Source organism: Acipenser ruthenus, chromosome 24 (assembly GCF_902713425.1).
Source record: "Acipenser ruthenus chromosome 24, fAciRut3.2 maternal haplotype, whole genome shotgun sequence".
NCBI classification, from domain to species: Eukaryota; Metazoa; Chordata; class Actinopteri; order Acipenseriformes; family Acipenseridae; genus Acipenser; species Acipenser ruthenus.
The window spans coordinates 30,203,055-30,223,878 of NC_081212.1; the positions used below are offsets into that span (position 1 = coordinate 30,203,055).

General features: G+C 40.4%; 1 protein-coding gene across 3 annotated transcripts in view; it reads right to left on the reverse strand.

Moving 5' to 3' along the window:
* Positions 1-9,834, reverse strand: part of LOC117429855 (NT-3 growth factor receptor-like) — an 80,201-nt gene extending 70,367 nt beyond the window's left edge. For all 3 annotated transcript variants that reach the window (XM_058999250.1, XM_058999249.1, XM_058999252.1), the window contains exon 1: positions 9,017-9,834. In XM_058999250.1, the coding sequence (XP_058855233.1) occupies positions 9,017-9,258 (242 nt within the window). In that variant the 5' untranslated portion in view covers positions 9,259-9,834. The remainder of the gene's footprint in view (positions 1-9,016) is intronic.
* Positions 9,835-20,824: the final 10,990 nt, after the last annotated feature.

Genomic DNA, 20,824 nt, shown 5'->3' on the forward strand with positions numbered 1-20,824 from the left:
TCACTCGCTTATTTTATGACAAGATGAATAAAAGCGATGAGAGGTCATTTCATTTTTACACAGTCTTTCTGCAGGTTAATTTTATAGCACTCAGCTGGGCCAGTGCCCACATTCTTTTTAAATACAGATTCACGCATGAACCTCTTTTACTCAGGGTGGTGATGCACTTCCTCCTGTCAGGAAGAGTCACCTTTCTTTAGCAGACTTTACTTTTCTTCATTTAGCAGAATTGATTGTATTTATTTAAAAGTTTAGCAGATATCAGATTTGCAATGGCACGTTGCTTCATCCCAATTCTAGTAGTAGTAGTAATTAATATAATTCACAGCTTTCCATACCAAATCCCTAGATTAGCATCCCCACATCCCCACAGTACATGCACACATACATTCTTCATAAGGCCAGTCATTTGTTTGTATAAAAGTGCGTGCATGCCTCCTTCTTGGGTAAATGTAAAGATACTGTTTAAAGTACACAGGTAGAGTTTTCATGGACACAGATCTTCATGTACAGCTACTGGACTTGTTTGCAGAGAAACAGGGCTCGTAAATAAATCATTGAGTGCTTTTCCATCATTTATAAGCAATAGGTATAATAAAGGGTTTCAAACTGCAAGATGGAGGCTTAATGAAACACATTACATTTAAAGTGCAGCAGTGTGGAGTAGTGGTTAGGGCTCTGGACTCTTGACCGGAGGGTTGTGGGTTCAATCCCCAGTGGGGGACACTGCTGTTGTACCCTTGAGCAAGGTACTTTACCTAGATTGCTCCAGTAAAAACCCAACTGTATAAATGGGTAATTGTATGTAAAAATAATGTGATATCTGAATAATGTATAATGTGATATCTTGTAACAATTGTAAGTCGCCCTGGATAAGGGCGTCTGCTAAGAAATAAATAATAATAATAATAATAATAATAAAGTGAAATAACTCCAAACTGTTCAAGGTTATAACTCCCCATACTGTAGGTACTGTATGTGCCCTGGCCATGAATAAAGCCCACAACGTTCTTTCCAGCAGCTATCATTCTAAAGCTCTTCTTCTGGATCAATACACATATTTGTAACAACAGTCTTTGGCAGAGAAACATTTTGAATGTCAGAAGTGCTTATTCTACATGTGACCATCTCCCTTGAAGCTGTGTCCTTCTGGCCCGAAGCCCACATGATGATTTTAGAATAATGCTAATTACAGTTAAGGTCAATGTAATCAAAGGAAGTATAAACGGCACTCATTAGCCTCAGCATGTGACAACCTGTAATTCTCATTAGACACTTCACTCTGAGAAGCAGGTAAACACCAGCAGCATGCGCATTGAACAGGCGTGCAGCTTGCAGAGCTCTGTACAGGCAGGCAGTTATGAAAATCAACTTTATAACATGACAGTTGAACACTTGTAATGTGTCATTAAAATGATGTTATGCTATCAAACATTATATTTTATGATTAGTAATAAAGCCGCTGAATTACAGTGCACTTTTAAAATTGTATATCAGTAAAAATCCATTTGATACCATTGAGGACTTTGTGTGACAGGTTCAGTTTAATTGAACACCCCACTCTGTTTGCTGTCTATTATTATTTATTTCTTAGCTGACGCCCTTATCCAGGGCGACTTACAATTGTTACAAGATATCACATTATTTTTACATACAATTACCCATTTATACAGTTGGGTTTTTTTACTGGAGCAATCTAGGTAAAGTACTTTGCTCAAGGGTACAGCAGCAGTGTCCCCCATCGGGGACTGAACCCACGACCCGCCGGTCAAGAGTCCAGAGCCCTAACCACTACTCCACACTGCTGCCCACAGGTCTACAGGTTGTGACCTTGTGGTGAATGTTTGTAATAATCTTTCCAGTTTAGATTACAGGCAAGTGAAATGAACGGCTAGATAGGACAGTATTACACATCCACAAACACACACCCATCTTATCATGTGGCATGTCCAGGCTGTATCTGCCTGATCACATTATGACTGCAGCTAACAAGGCTGTTGTGTTGTCACTCCTTCATCTATCCTCTTACATAGTTCCTGAATTGTAAAATATTGGATTTTTTTAGCTTTACATCAGAAATAGAGCAATTGAATCCCTGTAGCAGTAGAGCTTGACTGGCTCATTAGATTTTTACCCCAAAGATTACAGAAGAAACAAACAAAACTGAAAATGCTATGGCAATAAGATTCATGTGCTGCTCTCAGCAATATGAGCATACAGTTAACTCACAGACCTCAGACTTCAGTGCTTTCCTTGCACTCTGCCACCACTGCAACAGCAATATGAGCATACAGTTAACTCACAGACCTCAGACTTCAGTGCTTTCCTTGCACTCTGCCACCACTGCAACAGCAATATGATCATGCAGTTAACTCACAGACCTCAGACTTCAGTGCTTTCCTTGCACTCTGCCACCACTGCAACAGCAATATGATCATGCAGTTAACTCACAGACCTCAGACTTCAGTGCTTTCCTTGCACTCTGCCACCACTGCAACAGCAACATGAGACAGCCATGCAAGGCAGGGGAGGATGGGCGCACCTGTTGCCTGGTAAGCAGTGTGAGATCAGCAGAGTGTAATTAACACAGGATCCCATCACTGCTCCTCCTTGTGTGGATTTCAAACAGCAGCATGTGGTATACTGTAGGTCAAATACAAACGCTTCATTCCCTACTGCTGTTATTGGGAAGTAATGTTATGAAGTGGATACTATTGTAATGAATAAGTTAATCTGTACAACTCAATCTTCAGGCTCTCACAGAGTTAAAGACAGAGGTGGGAATTTCTGAGCCTCGTGTTCATCAGTGTCAACACCTGACAGCACTCTGGTCTCATTAAATGCAATAATTCAATAATTCATATGAATGCCATTTGGAGGATATGACAGAAAACAATTAGCACCTGCTGAACGAAGCAGCCTTGCCTGTTTTTTTTCATTTTAAGAAAATTCACCAGATGTGCTGTTTACAGGGATCATTAACACCTGGGCATGTTTTATTTTCCTGTTGTAATTTTACAAAGGCTGTGCCGCTTTCAATTCAATTAAAACTCCCTTTCTGTTTCATGAGCGCTGTGTGTTACAGTGTGTTCTGTTAAAACTCCCTTTCTGTTCCATGAGCGCTGTGTGTTACAGTGTGGTCTGTTAAAACTCCCTTTCTGTTTCATGAGCGCTGTGTGTTACAGTGTGGTCTGTTAAAACTCCCTTTCTGTTTCATGAGCACTGTGTGTTACAGTGTGTTCTGTTAAAACTCCCTTTCTGTTCCATGAGCGCTGTGTGTTACAGTGTGGTCTGTTAAAACTCCCTTTCTGTTCCATGAGCGCTGTGTGTTACAGTGTGGTCTGTTAAAACTCCCTTTCTGTTTCATGAGCGCTGTGTGTTACAGTGTGGTCTGTTAAAACTCCCTTTCTGTTTCATGAGCACTGTGTGTTACAGTGTGTTCTGTTAAAACTCCCTTTCTGTTCCATGAGCGCTGTGTGTTACAGTGTGGTCTGTTAAAACTCCCTTTCTGTTTCATGAGCGCTGTGTGTTACAGTGTGGTCTGTTAAAACTCCCTTTCTGTTTCATGAGCACTGTGTGTTACAGTGTGTTCTGTTAAAACTCCCTTTCTGTTCCATGAGCGCTGTGTGTTACAGTGTGGTCTGTTAAAACTCCCTTTCTGTTTCATGAGCGCTGTGTTCTGTTAAAACTCCCTTTCTGTTTCATGAGCGCCGTGTGTTACAGTGTGTTCTGTTAAAACTCCCTTTCTGTTTCATGTGCGCTGTGTGTTCTGTTAAAACTCCCTTTCTGTTTCATGAGCGCCGTGTGTTACAGTGTGTTCTGTTAAAACTCCCTTTCTGTTTCATGTGCGCTGTGTGTTCTGTTAAAACTCCCTTTCTGTTTCATGAGCGCTGTGTTCTGTTAAAACTCCCTTTCTGTTTCATGAGCGCCGTGTGTTACAGTGTGTTCTGTTAAAACTCCCTTTCTGTTTCATGAGCGCTGTTTTCTGTTAAAACTCCCTTTCTGTTTCATGAGCGCTGTGTGTTACAGTGTGTTCTGTGTCACTCTGCTGTCTCAAACTGAAATTGTTCATAACAATGGACTGGTTAAAGTATAACTTAACTTTTTGTTTTCTCCACAGATCTCAAATTAGAAAGGTGTGTATGGGAATATGTATTTTTCCATTTGTGCCGTAATGAGAAAACAGGATGAATTCAGTTCAATTAAACCAGGCTTTGTAGCTCCAACATGTATTCAGAATGAATCCCAATTCCCTGATTCATTTCACAGCCAAATATGGAGGCATCATCAGCAAAGAGAATAAGTGTGTGTGACAGTGTAGTATTATTAGGGTTATTCCTGCAGTGGCTCAAAGGGAATACGTGTGTGTGACAGTGTAGTATTATTAGGGTTATTCCTGCAGTGGCTCAAAGGGAATAAGTGTGTGTGACAGTGTAGTATTATTAGGGTTATTCCTGCAGTGGCTCTCTAGTACAGCATCAACAGTTTCAATGTACATTATAGTTTTGCCATTGCTTTACTTGTCTCAAAGGGTAGTTTACTAAATGAATGATGGCTGGTACAGCAGGTGGGTCAGGCTATGGGGAACACCATCTCCAGCTAGCAATTCCAGCCCTCTGTCTCTGGAGGCTGGACCATGGAAAGTGTGTGTAGAAGTCATTATGGAGAGTGTTTCATTTCAACAGCAATGGATAGAAGTTGTGCTGTTCACTTCTCGAGGAATGCTCATAAAAAGCTAATAGAAAAAAACATGTTGAAATGGCAATACTGTTTTCATTTGCCAACGGCATTAAAATAGGCAGCTGCTACTACAGAACGTTAATGTGTAGGTTTGCAGGACAAGCCTCGGCTGCAATGCAGCGGCTGCTTGTTCTTCATGGGGGTGGGAAAGTAAATGTAGTGTCTGCTCACCTAGTGTATATGACAATAATACAGGATGTGACGTCAATTATTACTGCAATAGAATACAATGAAGAAAACACAAAGGATCACATATATCATCAATATATTTGGAGAGAAATTGGTTTGAAATATAATGGGCATGTCCTAGACTGTGTCTAATGGAATATGGGGAAGGGGTTGTTATGCATGGAGTGCCACTGAACACATCATCAGCTCTGAGTACCGAGACCTGCGGGCTCTCACACTACAAATCCATAATGGAACATTAGTGGAAGGGCTGTGATATCAATCTAGCTGGAGGTTATTAAAAAGGGGGACCATTTCATAATGGCATTGTGCATAATACATAAAGGACAGGGGTCAGTGGTGTGTGCTGCCATCGCTGACTCTGTGGCTTAGTAAACAAGAGCATGTGGAGCAGACAAGGGCACCTTGAGCTTTATTACTTTAATTCTCTTATTTATTTCTTCTCATTTAAAATACTGTATGCAGTTTACAAGTGAGCTATGATTTGACGGGATTATAGCCTAATAAATCATTTAAAAAATGTTTCCAGTTGGGCCATAGCCACAGCAACAGGGCCACCTGCAACAGCTGTGCTTCTTTCAGGTAATGTAGTGGAGCCACGGGCGCACACATTGCTGCTCCCTGCTGTATATGTGTGTGTGTGTGTATATATATATATATATATATATATATATATATACACACACAGTGCTCACCCTTTATAACGCTATAGTGGGAGCCATATTTACAATACCATGCTATTTGTGTTCCACCTTATAAGGAGTATAAAAGGACTCCTGTAATGACATTGTGGAGCAAATTGGAGCCACGACCATACCCTGTTATAACTAATTCCGCACCATAGCGTCTGTTCCCTAAGTCAATGGTAATGGCATTCCTGCTGTTGCCCAGCTGATCCACAATGACTATCAGTACCGTATTTAAGAAAGCATGGCCTGTATATAAACAACTGTGTTGCACACAAATGGGATCTTTTAAATTGCTCATCAGAAAAAAAGCACAGGAAAGGTTACATGGAAAGTGCAAGTCAGTGGCGTTTCCTGTCACGAGGTGATCAGGAAGTTGAAACACTGCTGTCACCTGACTCTCATTAACACGGCTTTCCAATGTGCCCAGCGTGTTAGTTATTGAATTAGTGGCACAGACATTGTAATTGCGGTCTGTACTATTGTTTAAAGTGAATACAGCATAGCACTGTTTCATTCCCAAGCAGCTGGGAGGGCTGGTCGAGGTGTTACACTGTAAATAAATCTGGGTTTATTTCCTAATGACACACAAACAACACCCAAATTGTGTTCTGCTCGTAAACGCGCAGTTTACAGTGTCTGTTTCTGCAGTATTGCTCTTAAGTCTGGGGTCCTGACTTTGCGCTCAGAAATTCATATGCGTTTTTTCTCTGGGAGGAACCGGAGTTTAAGCAAATGGGTAACGTGTATGTGAGCATCGAAGGTGTGCGGTGCCGCAACACTGAGAACATGCTGCCCAGCTCACGTCGTGCCTGAATCCGGTAAGGCTAATCTATTGTGGACGTGAACAGAGTAATACAGCGAGGTTTTCCACAGTGACGACAATAAAAATGAAAGGGAAAACAGTGGAACAATGACATATGCATGTATCGGTGCTGTAATGAAAATGCTCGCATGAGAAGAGCTGTCTCTATAAGCGGGACTGTCTCAGCACCTGTATGTGAGAAACAATTACACAGGAGAGCCGCGGAGCTGTCTGCAACAATGTGGTGCTGAAGAGACTGCATGGGTTGAAAACAGATGAATCAATACAGATCGCTTCCCTTCGATCTGCCAAGTCTTTTTTCATTTAACCTATGAAAGGAACTGCTATTTTAAGATCAAATGACGTTTCAGGAAGCATCACTGTAAATGTCCATATAAAGTTTACCTGATTTCCTCGTCGGCACAGATTCCATTACTCTTCTATAGAACAAGATACCCTCTAGTGGCGTAACTCGGAGCAAGCGTGGCAGTCCAGCAGAAAAAACAAACCAGTTCTCTACCCACAGGTACTATTCAGCGATAAACTGTGACACGGTATTAGCCTGACATGGGGAACTTGATACCGGCCACTTCATCATTTTGCATGCATTTTAAAAGTTGTAACAACGATTTCATGGTTCGAACTAGAATGTTCCTCAGTTCACAGATACTAACTAAATAATGTTCTTTAAATAAGTAAAACCGTCTATGATATTCTGTAATAATTGTAAGTCTGCAAAGAAATAAATACATAATAATAATAATAATAATAATAATAATAATAATAATAATAATAATAATAATAATATACACAGAGCAGTGAATACACTGAATAAAGCATCACTCAAAGTCTATGGAAATTTGGTATAGCTGGAATGTTGTCACACGCCCATAATATTGACTATTTCGTTGAATAGCAATACACATCGATCTGACGGTGAAATTAATAATAGACTTAGCCAAAATACAAATGTACTTTGTGTCTGGTTCACAAAGTGCTCGCTCGTCTTTCACTGACCTCTAATAATACTACACATTAGACATTTTAAAATAATCAGCTGGAAGCAAACGCATTGTAATGTCGTAGAAGTGAATTCAAACCATGTGCATTACAGATTGCATGGGTCACACAACACTACATCTCCCCACACCATTGAGCAAACATTTCAACTCGTTTTAAGGAAGAATGCACACACTTCTACAACTGCACCTCGGAGAGTCTCTATATACTTGTATCTCTCACTCTGAATCGTGTTTACTTGTAACATATATTATCTTCAGACAGACCCCTTTTCTATCAAACGGTTAAGATGTATTCCCCGTTAGCCTAAATAGAATGAACTATTCTCTGAATAGAGTCTTTAACTATAGGCCAGTCCTAATGTTCCGTCTGAATTCAAAATGCAGCTAGCATTCTGTTTATTCTGTCTAACACCATATAGAAAAACACAGTACACTTCTGAACAACGTTTTAACATGCAGTGCAATTGCAGCATACTGATCCTAGTAAAGGCCAATTACTCCCTTAGTTCATTGTTTAAAATAACTGTAAATGCAGCCATGTATCCGTTACGGACTGTTTCTTTTTTTCTTTTTTTTCTTTTTTTTTTGCAGTTTGCGTTTTTTTTGTTTTTGTTTTTGAATGGCGTACGATGCCATCGGGTAAACTAACGATCCTACTAAAAGCAGGGCACGGTATTCTTTAGGTGTTGTACAAGCCTCGCTAGAAACAGCCCTGGCTATTAGAACTGGCGTGTGATGTTGTGAAGGTAAGAACTTGGAGTGAAGCGTCTCACTCTGCACCCACGAGCTCTCCCCGAAGAGCCTCTCGTATCCAGTACAGTACTACCGATGGCAAACGTTTTCAATACATTTATCAAATATAATACATGTGGCCTGAAATCAAACTACTGTTTGTCACTACTGTTATTATTAGGGCATTGCAATGCATTCCTTGGAGAAGGTTTTTTCATACAATACGGTGAGATAAGGTGCAAACATCATCGTACTTACATAGTATGAGATGCATGGTGGGTTTCATTTTAAAACTGGACACTTTTGTTCTGTGATCAAACATCTAATGGAGGCATCAAATAATACACCAAATAAGCCACTGTGCGTAACGTATCAATAACATTTCATATTTCGCTAGTGTAGTATTAATACATCAGTAAAATGTAAGTCTATACAAACAACGGTTTTTATTCTAGAATGTTTTTTCAGCAGCAGATTATTTAACCTTTCATTAGTTCCATTCTACTTCTATTCTTGTGTTACATAATAACATTGCGCTAAAAAAAAAGAAAAAAAGAAAAAGAAAACTAACTCAAAGCAACACAAGTACTGTTGGTTTTACAAAATAGTAGTAATTCTCAAAATATATGATATTTCAAAAATGCACCTTCCGGAACCAACGCAAGGAACTTTCAAGCAATTATGAAATAAGAGAAACAGCCTTTCTTCCAAAATAAGTCACCTAGACATACTGACATCATTACAAATGCTGCAGCCAGTATCCCTTACATTAAATAAAGCAGAAAGGTAAGTGAAGATTGGACACCCAAGTGAGTTTGTGCCTCACCAGTCTCTCGACTTACATGGAGCTGATGTTCTTGAACTGCTCGGTAATGGTGCTGCTGTTGCCATTGTTCCCCGGGTCTTGCACCTCAAGCAGAGGGAACAATTTCCCGCTGTCGGATCTATTGCAATATATCTCCATTAACGAGCAGCTGCAGGTCGGCGGGCAGTCCAGCACAGAGCTCAGGTAGTCCTGGAAAATGCTCAGGAGAAACAAAACCCTCCACCAACAAATTGGTGGTGTAGAGAACGATAGATCCATGGTGAGTGATTCCGCCGACAGTCAGTGTATGTGTGTCAGCGTGGGTTTGGATGTATATGTGTTATGTATGTGTGTGTGTGTGTGCGCGTGTCGTGTCCCAGTATCTCGCAGTACACAAAGGCTGATTTTAAAAAAAAAAAAGAAAAATGAAAAATACTCCGTTAGAGACGATGGCGCTGAACTCTGAGTACTCCCGGCGTGTCTTCGGCACTAGACTGCATGGCGTGTCATATATTCTGCTGCTCTTCGCTTCAGAATTCCACTTCGCTCGCACGCATCTCTAGGACTTACAGGGATTGCATTAAAAACAACGAGAAAAAAAGAAGTCTGATGTTCCGAGCATGAAGTCCCACCTACTGGGCAGAATTAAAACTGACACACCTGCAAAACAGGGAAGAGATAAAAATCAGATAGCAAACGTCGGGAAGCATCCAACAATAACCGAGGCAAATAAAGAGCAGAGTAAGAGTCCCAGCCTGAATACTAAACACATGCGGTGAAGGGATGGCCTTCCTATTGATTTATTGCGCGGAAACTAAGAATTATAGTTCTTGCGACTCTGCGTAATGCTCTGTTTGCAATCACAGTACGAATGGCAATGAACTGGTTGTGTGGATAATAACGTGATTTTAAAGATGAACGTGGGTGTTCACACTTGTAGGATGTGGGTTGGGATATAAGCTGTACTGCATTTGAAAACCTTCAAAATATAAAAATGAATTCCTAGACTATAGGATCACGAGTCTTGCATCTTATTAATAACGAGGTATAATAATCACAGGGCAGACTAATACATGCAAAGTGCTTAAGAATGGGTTTGTTCTTCATTTTACCCAAACAGAATGTATGTGAAGACAGCGCCCTGGATCAGTGTGGGGTGGACTGGACAAAAGAGAGGACTATTCAACTGTAGAACAACGGACTGATTCAGATTAAACTGCTGACATATACAGCTCTGTTATTTAATTAACAAAAGGAGCCATGAAACGTACCTGATTTCAGCTCTTTATTTGCTATGCTGACCTTGAAACCAATATGGAAGTCATAGAATTGCAAACCCATGTTGTGTCTTTTCACACTGACAATCATATGATTCATTTATATTCTTTTCTGTACACTCTTTGGAAAATTAGTCTCCTTTACACTCTACATGGAACCCTATGGTCCCTTCAGTTTTTCTCTGGGATCCATGTTTGTTGCAGCATATAGTTTTATAGAATAGGTTCATTATGAAACTCAATGGCTCTTAATGGAATCTTAGGGGTTCCTTAATTCAAAGTTTCATATTTGGATCCCTGAATTAGTATTCTATTGAATCAAATGGTTCTATTTAGAAACCAGTATATAGAACCATCTGTTGTTCTGAGGAACAGTTCCATGTAGAACCCGAACACAATGAGTGTTCCATAGAATACTAAGAAAAACTCTCTGGTTCTGTACAGAATGTCCAGGCACTCTGTTTGGTGCACCATAAAAATATAGGGCTATTGTGAGCTCATTTCCACACAAAGCTCAGATAGGTCTGTATTTAATGATTACTAATGAAGCAGTTTAGTTTAATGGCTGCTGTCGAATACTTCACTGTTAGTGTAGAGCATGTGTGTGGAGGGTCTCCACAGTCAGGATCTTTTCACTGCTCTAATACTTGTTTAGAGGTTCAGTTCTGTGCAGTTACTCATACTGTTTTCTGTCCAGGAAGATGCTATGAAGCAGTAGCACAGCCCCACCCCACATATATAGAATAACTCAAGTTGAGCTTGTGCAGCTTGTCCCCCTGGCTGTCCAAACCTCTTTATTTGCTTGAATTCATGTTGCTATTAGGAACACCTTTGTGTAAACCATCACAATGTGAGATTATGAACTATGAATGTGAAATATTTCAGTAACTTTTGAGAAGAAATTGTTCTTAACTATTTATTAAATCCCCTGTATTGTTTAAAACTGAAAAGTAAAACTGAACTTAACTTTGTACTTATTTTTAAAAATCAACACACTGCACACTGAAGGAATGAGTACTTGTTCACATTATAATTTCAAGTTTTACACAACTTTGTTGTAAAGAATTTGAACTCTGTGTGTTTTCCCATTTTACTTGATCTTTCTCTCTTATTTCCATCTGTTTCTTTGTTGGTGAGTTGCACTCAAGACATATTGGACTGCAGCCATTTGGATTAAAACGGTGTCGTACTTGTGTTCAGATATCTGCCTCCAGCTAAGGACCTGGGGAACAAAAATGTACTGTGAAAAAAACACTGTTGAACCTTAATTTAAAATCCTCAGTATCTGAGTGTTTAATCCTGGGGAGAATTCAAACCAATTCATCTTTGCAGGCACAAAAAGGCACTGGTACATGATCCTCAGTCGAGCGTGGCTGAGTCTTCTGTTCCTCATCGCTGTGCTTTTGACTACAGGGATTGTTCCTGTTAATCTGCTGTTAAACATTTAATAAATGGCTGGCAGGTACAGAAAATAAATGGGCACCCACACACCGGCAGACACAGAGCTCTGACTGAGTGGTGGTGTTCTCAACTCTCCAGAGAGCCAGGAGAGGGCAGGCTAGAGATGAGATTCGGTCTCAGAGGCACAGGGACAAGAAGAAACCGTACAGCTTGAGAAGGACAGGGGGAGGGGAGAAAGGAGTCAGACACTTGCCTTGAAAATGCCTCAACCCAGGGGAAAGGAAAAGAAAGAATGTAGAATAAAAAAAGAAATGTGATTCTTTGTGTCAAGGGGCACGTCTGTTTCTAGACTGGGGTGATTGTGGTTGGAGTAAACCATATTCTATACTGGAGTGACAGGGCCTCAAGCCTGGCTCAGCAGTGTAAGAGAAGGACTACAGACCCTGGAGTAAACCATATTCTATACTGAATTGACAGGGCCTCAAGCCTGGCTCAGCAGACACTGCACAGTCCTTTCCTGTGGCCAATGACAAAAATAGAACGATTCCTAAGTTGTAATTACAACTTCATGACCACCAGATGGCACTGTGTGGTATGCTAAAATGGAATTCGAAGAAACTGCACTTACACCATTTATCCACCTGGAGAAACTATGTGCTATGAAAAAAGTAGAAGTAAATCAATTGCACTATTAGCTGAGTCTGCACTACATATTTAATATATGAGTCAGTCAAAATAATAAGAGAGGCGAGGTTGGATAATAAATATGACTTTATATACTGTAAAGCCATAAATATGTCTGAGCCTTTATTATGTGTTTTTTTGCATATGAAGAAAAAAGTAAACATTTTTGGCAGGAATGTCTTTGTGCATTACATATAATGAAGTAACATATATATATATATATATATATATATATATATATATATATATATATATATATATATATATATATAATATATTTATTTATTTATTTAAAATTGTATAGTTCTTACATACTTCCATTGGGACAAAGATTCTGTCTCTCATGAAAATTGCTCTCTACTAAAATAAACAAGCAACATGTTAGCAGTGCATTAGTAATGCTTTAAAAAGGGTGGCATTTTGTTCTGAGCTGGAAATGCTGTGTCTTTATTCTTGGCAACTACACACAAGGGCGCCATCTACTGGGCGTATGTGGCCTACTGCTTGCTGTTTATAAACCAGGTGAAGATGCTCACTGCTGCACATCCCAGGTAGTTATTAAACCAGGTGAACACGCTCACTTCTGCACATCCCAGGTAGTTATTAAACCAGGTGAACACGCTCACTGCTGCACATCCCAGGTAGTTATTAAACCAGGTGAAGATGCTCACTGCTGCACATCCCAGGTAGTTTTTGAACCAGGTGAAGATGCTCACTGCTGCACATCCCAGGTAGTTATTAAACCAGGTGAACACGCTCACTGCTGCACATCCCAGGTAGTTATTAAACCAGGTGAACACGCTCACTGCTGCACATCCCAGGTAGTTATTAAACCAGGTGAAGATGCTCACTGCTGCACATCCCAGGTAGTTATTAAACCAGGTGAAGATGCTCACTGCTGCACATCCCAGGTAGTTTTTGAACCAGGTGAAGATGCTCACTGCTGCACATCCCAGGTAGTTATTAAACCAGGTGAACACGCTCACTGCTGCACATCCCAGGTAGTTATTAAACCAGGTGAACACGCTCACTGCTGCACATCCCAGCTCCACTGTCCAATTTAAAACCTTCCTACACATGTTCTTTTCACTCTTGGTTGTGTCAGTATACATTGCAATACTCCTGGCTGTAACTAAATGATGCATCAAGGCTACTTCATCACCATAATTGATTAGGCGTTGGTTAATCACAGCTTTCATTTTAAAACTTTAATATTTAAAAAATAAGTTGTATATATTTTAAAATATCCAATCAATTAATCAAACAACCAACCAACCAACCAATCAATGAATAAATAAATAATCACACATTTTTAAAATATTTTTTACTTTTTCTTTTCAAAGTCAGTTATCGGTAACTAATTCACTGGACAAAAATAAACATCACTTTCCAGTAGAAGCATAACAGTAGCCTATTGGGATTAATTCATTCATTCTTGTAGACAGATAGAGACTGCAATCATTTTCATGTGCCCTGAAGAGCACAAGGGAAGAATATATTAAAAACACAGTGAATTGAATAGCGGACTCACACTAAACAGGCTTTGTTATTAATAAGAAGAAGATGTATTGAATATTTAGTATGAATGTGCATATCCCTGTGATGCAGTATTATCATAGATTCAGTATTAAAGATCTTGTGAAGCATTGAAGGTTCTCACCAGAAGGAATTGAGGGAGGTGACCAGGCTTCTTCCAGTTATTCTGCCATTCTGCACATGTTATTCGAGCACTATAGGAACTTGTATAAACAATGGAATGACTATGTAACCATGCCTGCCATTGCAGTGTAAAAGTGGCATACATGTTTACATGGGGACAGTGATAAACCAATTGAATTCACTGTAAATCAGAGGCTTGAAGATTTTTAAAGACAGGTCAGCTGTTCATATGCAAACGGCATCTGCATTTACACCTGCCTTTCACAAAAGCAAATTGCAGCAAATTGCTACTAGGGGATGCAGGTTCTGTTAGGAAATGACTGCTTTCAGTGCGTGTCAGGTGATGTGTATAATCCTATTCAGTTTCCTACCTTTTCAGATTGCCTCTTATTAGCAGAAGCAGTGTTCTGTGCTGCCATCTATGTGGAGGCTGTTTTGTGACACACCGTTCAAAGGTTTCCAAGACAATTCGCTCTTTATCTGACTGTTATACCTGTTGAACATGGAGAGCAGAAACTCGTGGAGAGATATGGGGGTGGGGACACATCGCTGTGTATGAAGCTGCAGGAAAGTGTGTTTGTGTTGGATGTGCTCAACCAGAGGATACACAAACACAAGCAAAGGAGAACAGTGATTAATAGGCACAAGCATGGACCTAGCCCATATTGAGACATGTGCAAACAAGCAACCAAGGACCAGTGTGTCACAGGTCTTAAAGGAAAGACAAACATCACAAAGATCAACAACTCATTGATCTACATGTGGCCTGGAAGAGAATTTACACAGGCTGTGAAAAGTGTCATACATCCTGATAAATTAGGGGTATGCCCATGCTGTCATGAAGTTCTGCACACTTTGAAGATACCTGTGTAGGTTCCTACTTGTTCCAAATTGCAAAACTGGACACAAAAATAAAGCAGATTCTTCAGTAGTACAATAGGATGTGCAAACAGAATAACACATGGATGTTTTCCACTTTCCTTAAAGGCGATCAATATGTTTGTTTAGTAAAATGCTGCCTTAAATTGTGCCAAGTTGTATCTAGCATATAAAAAACCCACAAAACAGAATCTTGAAATGGTAGGCAAAAAATCCTTGCCGAGACAAATTGAAGGTGGATTGAGTTTCACTGTAATGGACGTTTAATTGGAATCACTGGTTTGCTTAAATTGCTCTTGTTCAGGTAAAAGGGTGTTTAAATTGCACTGTGGCTCCAGAGCTTCTTGTTCTTTCTTTGCTGTTGTTGTTATTGCAAGAAGTCCATTAATTCTGTTGATGGGAGCATCAAAGAAACACAACACCAACTTTACAAAACTGAAGCTGTCCTGGCCAATGAATCCTGCCCAGCCGTGGCAGTGTAATAATACACTACCACCAGCAGAGAGAAGGGATGGAGAAAGATGCACAGGAGCAGAGGCCAGGTCATTTCAATGGGGACTCACAAACACAGACTGCATTTACTTTGTATTGATAGCCAGGAACACAGGTTAAGACACACTGTCAGTAAACGGCAAAACAGCTTGATGGAGGTTGCTATAAAGAAGCAGATTCACAGCTGATGAAGGTGTGGGGTTAGGATTGCTGCTGGGAACAGGGTGTTTGAGAGCTGGGACAGGTGTAGTGCTTTAAAGTGATTGTCTGGGCAAGGCTAAAGATTAAAGATGAAACGGGCGGAATGGGGTTCATTTTGAACCCCCCCAGGGTGTGATTACAGTATCTGAATGATTTGATTCGTCAGCTGTGACAAAACCAACGTCAAGGTGACTAAGTGAAACTGACTTGCCCAAGCATGCAACGCCAAAATCACCAATAACAGGGCATTGAAACCATCAGCACTCAGTTTGCACTCAAAGAACCAACTTTTTTTCCATAAAAAAACTAAAATGATCATTGCAGCATGTATACCTTTGAGGCAGTAGGTTACAGATTGAAATGATAATTATCCTGCTGCAGGCATTCCCGTTGCTGTAAAGACTTGCTACTTTCTGCACAGCCAGTATTCTGGCAATGTGTCCCTTTCTTACTTGTTTTCCCTTATTATCTAACCAGTTGCTGTGACTTTGAGAATAATTACAGTACACTTACAGTACAGGGAACAATATTGCACTGGTGCTGTCAGTGAAGATTATTCTTCAGCCCCTTGTTTACAGGAGAAGGGAAGGTCTTGATTCTGCAGTGCCCATAAAAGCAGCCCAACAGGTAATGAGAGCTGCCAGAGACATTGGCAGTGAAGCTGTCACTCGGAGAAAAAGAAAGGGCAACTACACAGACATTGGGAGAAAAGAAACAGCAGCAACATGCTGAATGCAGTAAACAATACATCAAAATGTGCCCCATTAAATGGGGAGCTGGGCCCCTCACAATAAGGTGGCTTGTTTTTCTCATTTGGATGCAGGGCTTGCTTTGTTCTTGTCTCATGAATGTATTAGAAAAGTTGCATCTCAATGAGCTCTCATACTGCTGAATACCCAAAGTAAGTAGCAGTGACTCAGTGAGAGCTGGCAGCACAGAGCATTAATCACAAGGCTCAGGTGTTCTGCTGGGTTTAGGCTGCACAGCAGATCAGGCTACATCATTACCTGACGCTTGCCAATTGCAAACTGCTGCTGAAAGAGCAGTTTCACACACACAGTTAAAACAATTGGAAAAACATGCATAACTATAGCTGGACTCTTGTTATATAGCGGCAAACAAAATCTACATGACTTTGATTCTAAAAGCATTTTAAGGCATTAGTCAGCTATTATTATTTATTTCTTAGCAGACGCCCTTATCCAGGGCGACTTACAATTGTTACAAGATACCACATTATTTTTACATACAATTACCCATTTATACAGTTGGGTTTTTACTGGAGCAATTTAGGTAAAGTACCTTGCTCAAGGGTACAGCAGCAGTGTCCCATACCAGGGATTGAACGCACAACCCTCCGGTCAAGAGTCCAGAGCCCTAACCACTACGCCACACTGATGCCCATAATTAGCGGCTATTGTACATTTCAGACACTGTATAAAATGCCAGGTTTCTATGTCTTGTCATTTCTATATAGGGCATTCACATTGTCTTCACATTTCTATAGAGGGCCTTCACATTGTATTGTGTTTTTAAAGCTGATAAAAGCCTTGGCTGGGGACATGATTCTACACCTACTTTTTCTTTGGTAGCTGTAGTATTATTAAATCATTAAAATGTAAAACCATTACATTTGTAATTATCTTTTTCGACTTTTGGATTTCATAACTATTTTAATCAATCATAATCTTAAATCCAAATTCAGCAGGGCATTGGGTGAAATGAGCTCTTTCCTTGCTGTTTAACAGGGCGTTGGGTGAAATTAGCTCTTTCCTTGCTGCTCAGCAGGACGTTGGTTGAAATGAGCTCTTTCCTTGCTGTTCAGCAGGGCGTTGGGTGAAATTATCTCTTTCCTTGCTGTTCAGCAGGGCGCTGGGTGAAATGAGCTCTTTCCTTGCTGCTCAGCAGGGTGCTGGGTGAAATGAGCTCTTTCCTTGCTGCTCAGCAGGACGTTGGTTGAAATGAGCTCTTTCCTTGCTGCTCAGCAGGACGCTGGGTGAAATGAGCTCTTTCCTTGCTGATCAGCAGGACGCTGGTTGAAATGAGCTCTTTCCTTGCTGCTCAGCAGGACGCTGGGTGAAATGAGCTCTTTCCTTGCTGTTCAGCAGGGCGCTGGTTGAAATGAGCTCTTTCCTTGCTGCTCAGCAGGACGCTGGTTGAAATGAGCTCTTTCCTTGCTGCTCAGCAGGACGCTGGGTGAAATGAGCTCTTTCCTTGCTGCTCAGCAGGACGCTGGGTGAAATGAGCTCTTTCCTTGCTGCTCAGCAGGACGCTGGTTGAAATTAGCTCTTTCCTTGCTGTTCAGCAGGGCGCTGGGTGAAATGAGCTCTTTCCTTGCTGCTCAGCAGGACGCTGGTTGAAATGAGCTCTTTCCTTGCTGCTCAGCAGGGCGCTGGGTGAAATGAGCTCTTTCCTTGCTGCTCAGCAGGACGCTGGGTGAAATGAGCTCTTTCCTTGCTGCTCAGCAGGACGTTGGTTGAAATGAGCTCTTTCCTTGCTGCTCAGCAGGGCGCTGGTTGAAATGAGCTCTTCCCTTGCTCCTCAGCAGGGCGCTGGGTGAAATGAGCTCTTTCCTTGCTGTTCAGCAGGGCGCTGGGTGAAATGAGCTCTTTCCTTGCTGCTCAGCAGGACGCTGGGTGAAATGAGCTCTTTCCTTGCTGCTCAGCAGGACGCTGGTTGAAATGAGCTCTTTCCTTGCTGCTCAGCAGGACGCTGGGTGAAATGAGCTCTTTCCTTGCTGCTCAGCAGGACGCTGGTTGAAATGAGCTCTTTCCTTGCTGCTCAGCAGGACGTTGGTTGAAATGAGCTCTTTCCTTGCTGCTCAGCAGGACGCTGGTTGAAATGAGCTCTTTCCTTGCTGTTCAGCAGGGCGCTGGGTGAAATGAGCTCTTTCCTTGCTGCTCAGCAGGGTGCTGGGTGAAATGAGCTCAGCAGCAGGGTCAGGTTACTGAGGCTGAACACTCCACAGGTCCAATTATTTGAAGAGTAAGAATCTGCACTGAAAGAGCTATTTTAGAAAGCTGATTATTCAATGCACTCTAAGCCTGGAAGTGTGAACAAGTACAGTGAAGAGATCCACGCTACATTTAAATGTATTCAAATCCATTTCCAAGGCAATATCGAATCCCCCTCTTTTGGTTAACTGTGTCTTCTTAATGATACAGAACATGTCTTGTTGATGATATCAGTCATCACCATGTTAGGAACCAACACTTCCTACACAATATTTATTGCTTTTTTATTTTCACAGAATGTTAAAACAACTAGAGCACGAAACAGCAGTTATAAACAATATCAACAGCAGCTCTCTGTGAGCTATTCTGAGTTTTGCTTTGAAAGTGCTTTGAAGAGAGCTCTTCATCATACATACGTGGGTGGATTTGTAATGAGTTCATTAAGCTTAAGAGACAAGAGTTTGTGTGGAGCTCAGGAAGCACTGTTCCCAGAGAGCAAGTGTCTCTTATTGAGCATGTTCTCTTTAAAACTCCCTCCCACCCACAGTGGGCATTGACAAGTACATCAAGAGTTGCTGTTCTAAGCTCTTCTAAACGAACCATTCTGGAAGTAAGCTTAAAGGCACATGAAATGTTACCTGCCCCTGGTTAGTTTGAAACGCAGGTATGCCCTGTCATCAAATGTGGGTCCAAGGTTATGCAAGCCTGCTGAGTGTGTTTCTGCAGTGCTTGTGTACATCATTTCAGATTTGAAATCTAAAAATATATCAACACATTTTAATATATAATATTAATCAAAAACAAATTAACTTGAAATATGTTTCACTTTTAAATAAAATCAAACAAAACCCTTAAATACCGCCTGATGAAAACCAGGTGACCAGAGAGAATGGATTTCTTCAACGTGTTTTTATTGCAGGTGACTCTGTTCTGTGTAGAGAAGTAGTTCAGAGTCTAGCTGATATACTGCCTCGTGGAGAACGTTGAAAAATCATCATTTCACTTTATTTCTACACCAGTGTACTTGTTTGTAGATATAAGGATTCTGAACCTGCCATGCTAATCCTATCACATTGTACAAGGCTATTTCTAATTGAAAGGGAACTAAATCCCAAGACATTCTGTCCATCAAGGTGTCTGTCATAGAATACACTAATTTTACTAACAAGAAATTGCAATATAGTGTTGTAATGCAGACATATACTGTACAATATTAAGAATTTAAACTGAAGTTTTTGTATGTCTTAAAAATATATATCATTAAAATAACAGCAATTAAAAAAATCATATAATAATGAAAGCCTCCTCTTCAATCTAGAATATGTCGATTTCTGGAAATCTCTTCCTGAGTGTAAAAAAACCTGTAACTATCAAAATAAACCACTTGGGAACAGGACCTTTCTGTACTATAAAAACTGCAGCTATGACCAAAGGTTTTGTATCATCCTCTAGAAAGTAACTCATCTTGCTTCATAAAGTCGAATGAAACCTGCTGTATAATGTGACATTAACATATTGAATTACACACAACGCTTTGTAGTTTTCCACATACTTAACAAAAAACTGACAACATTGAAAAATATAAGATTTAAATTATGTTCCTATAGTTTTATTATTTTTTTAAATGATGTCTCAACCCTAACATTGCAGGTGATGGAAAACGTTTGGTCCTCGCTGTAGATCAGACATTATCTAAGGCCCATTAGAACATGAACATTGATTTTATTACCCAAATAAACTTTCTTCATATTACTCACTTGCCTGTACTAATTTATTCTATATATAGCGAGTTCTCTTTTAAAAATGGTATTTAGTTTGAATTAAAGTGGGGTCCAATGATTGTCCATTAGATGTGCTGTGTTGCATCATTCTGTCTCCAGTGTATTTTGAAAATCTTTCTAAAAACAAAAAGCATCAGCAATTATGTGTTTTTATGACCTGCCTAAATGCAATAACCTGCCCACAAACCAGACCACATCCATTCCCAAATATACTCTTCTTGTAATGGCAGTGAATGGAGGAGAGTGCGTCTTGTTTGAGCAGAATCTGATCTAATAACTCACCTGATAGTAATCCATTCACATTGCCCTCTCGGATGAGAGGCTGGCTATTACTGCCGCTTCTGTCTTGTGGTTCTTGAAAGCCCTGCTCTTCTGCAAGCTATGTGTGCCTTAATAACCAAACATTTAGGGGTGTCTACTCCATCATCGGCCTCTCTTTTTAATGCAAGGCTGTCCATTGCTAATGGCACTGCTTCTCCATAGAGGACACTACTGTCCATAGAGGGATAGACTGAGA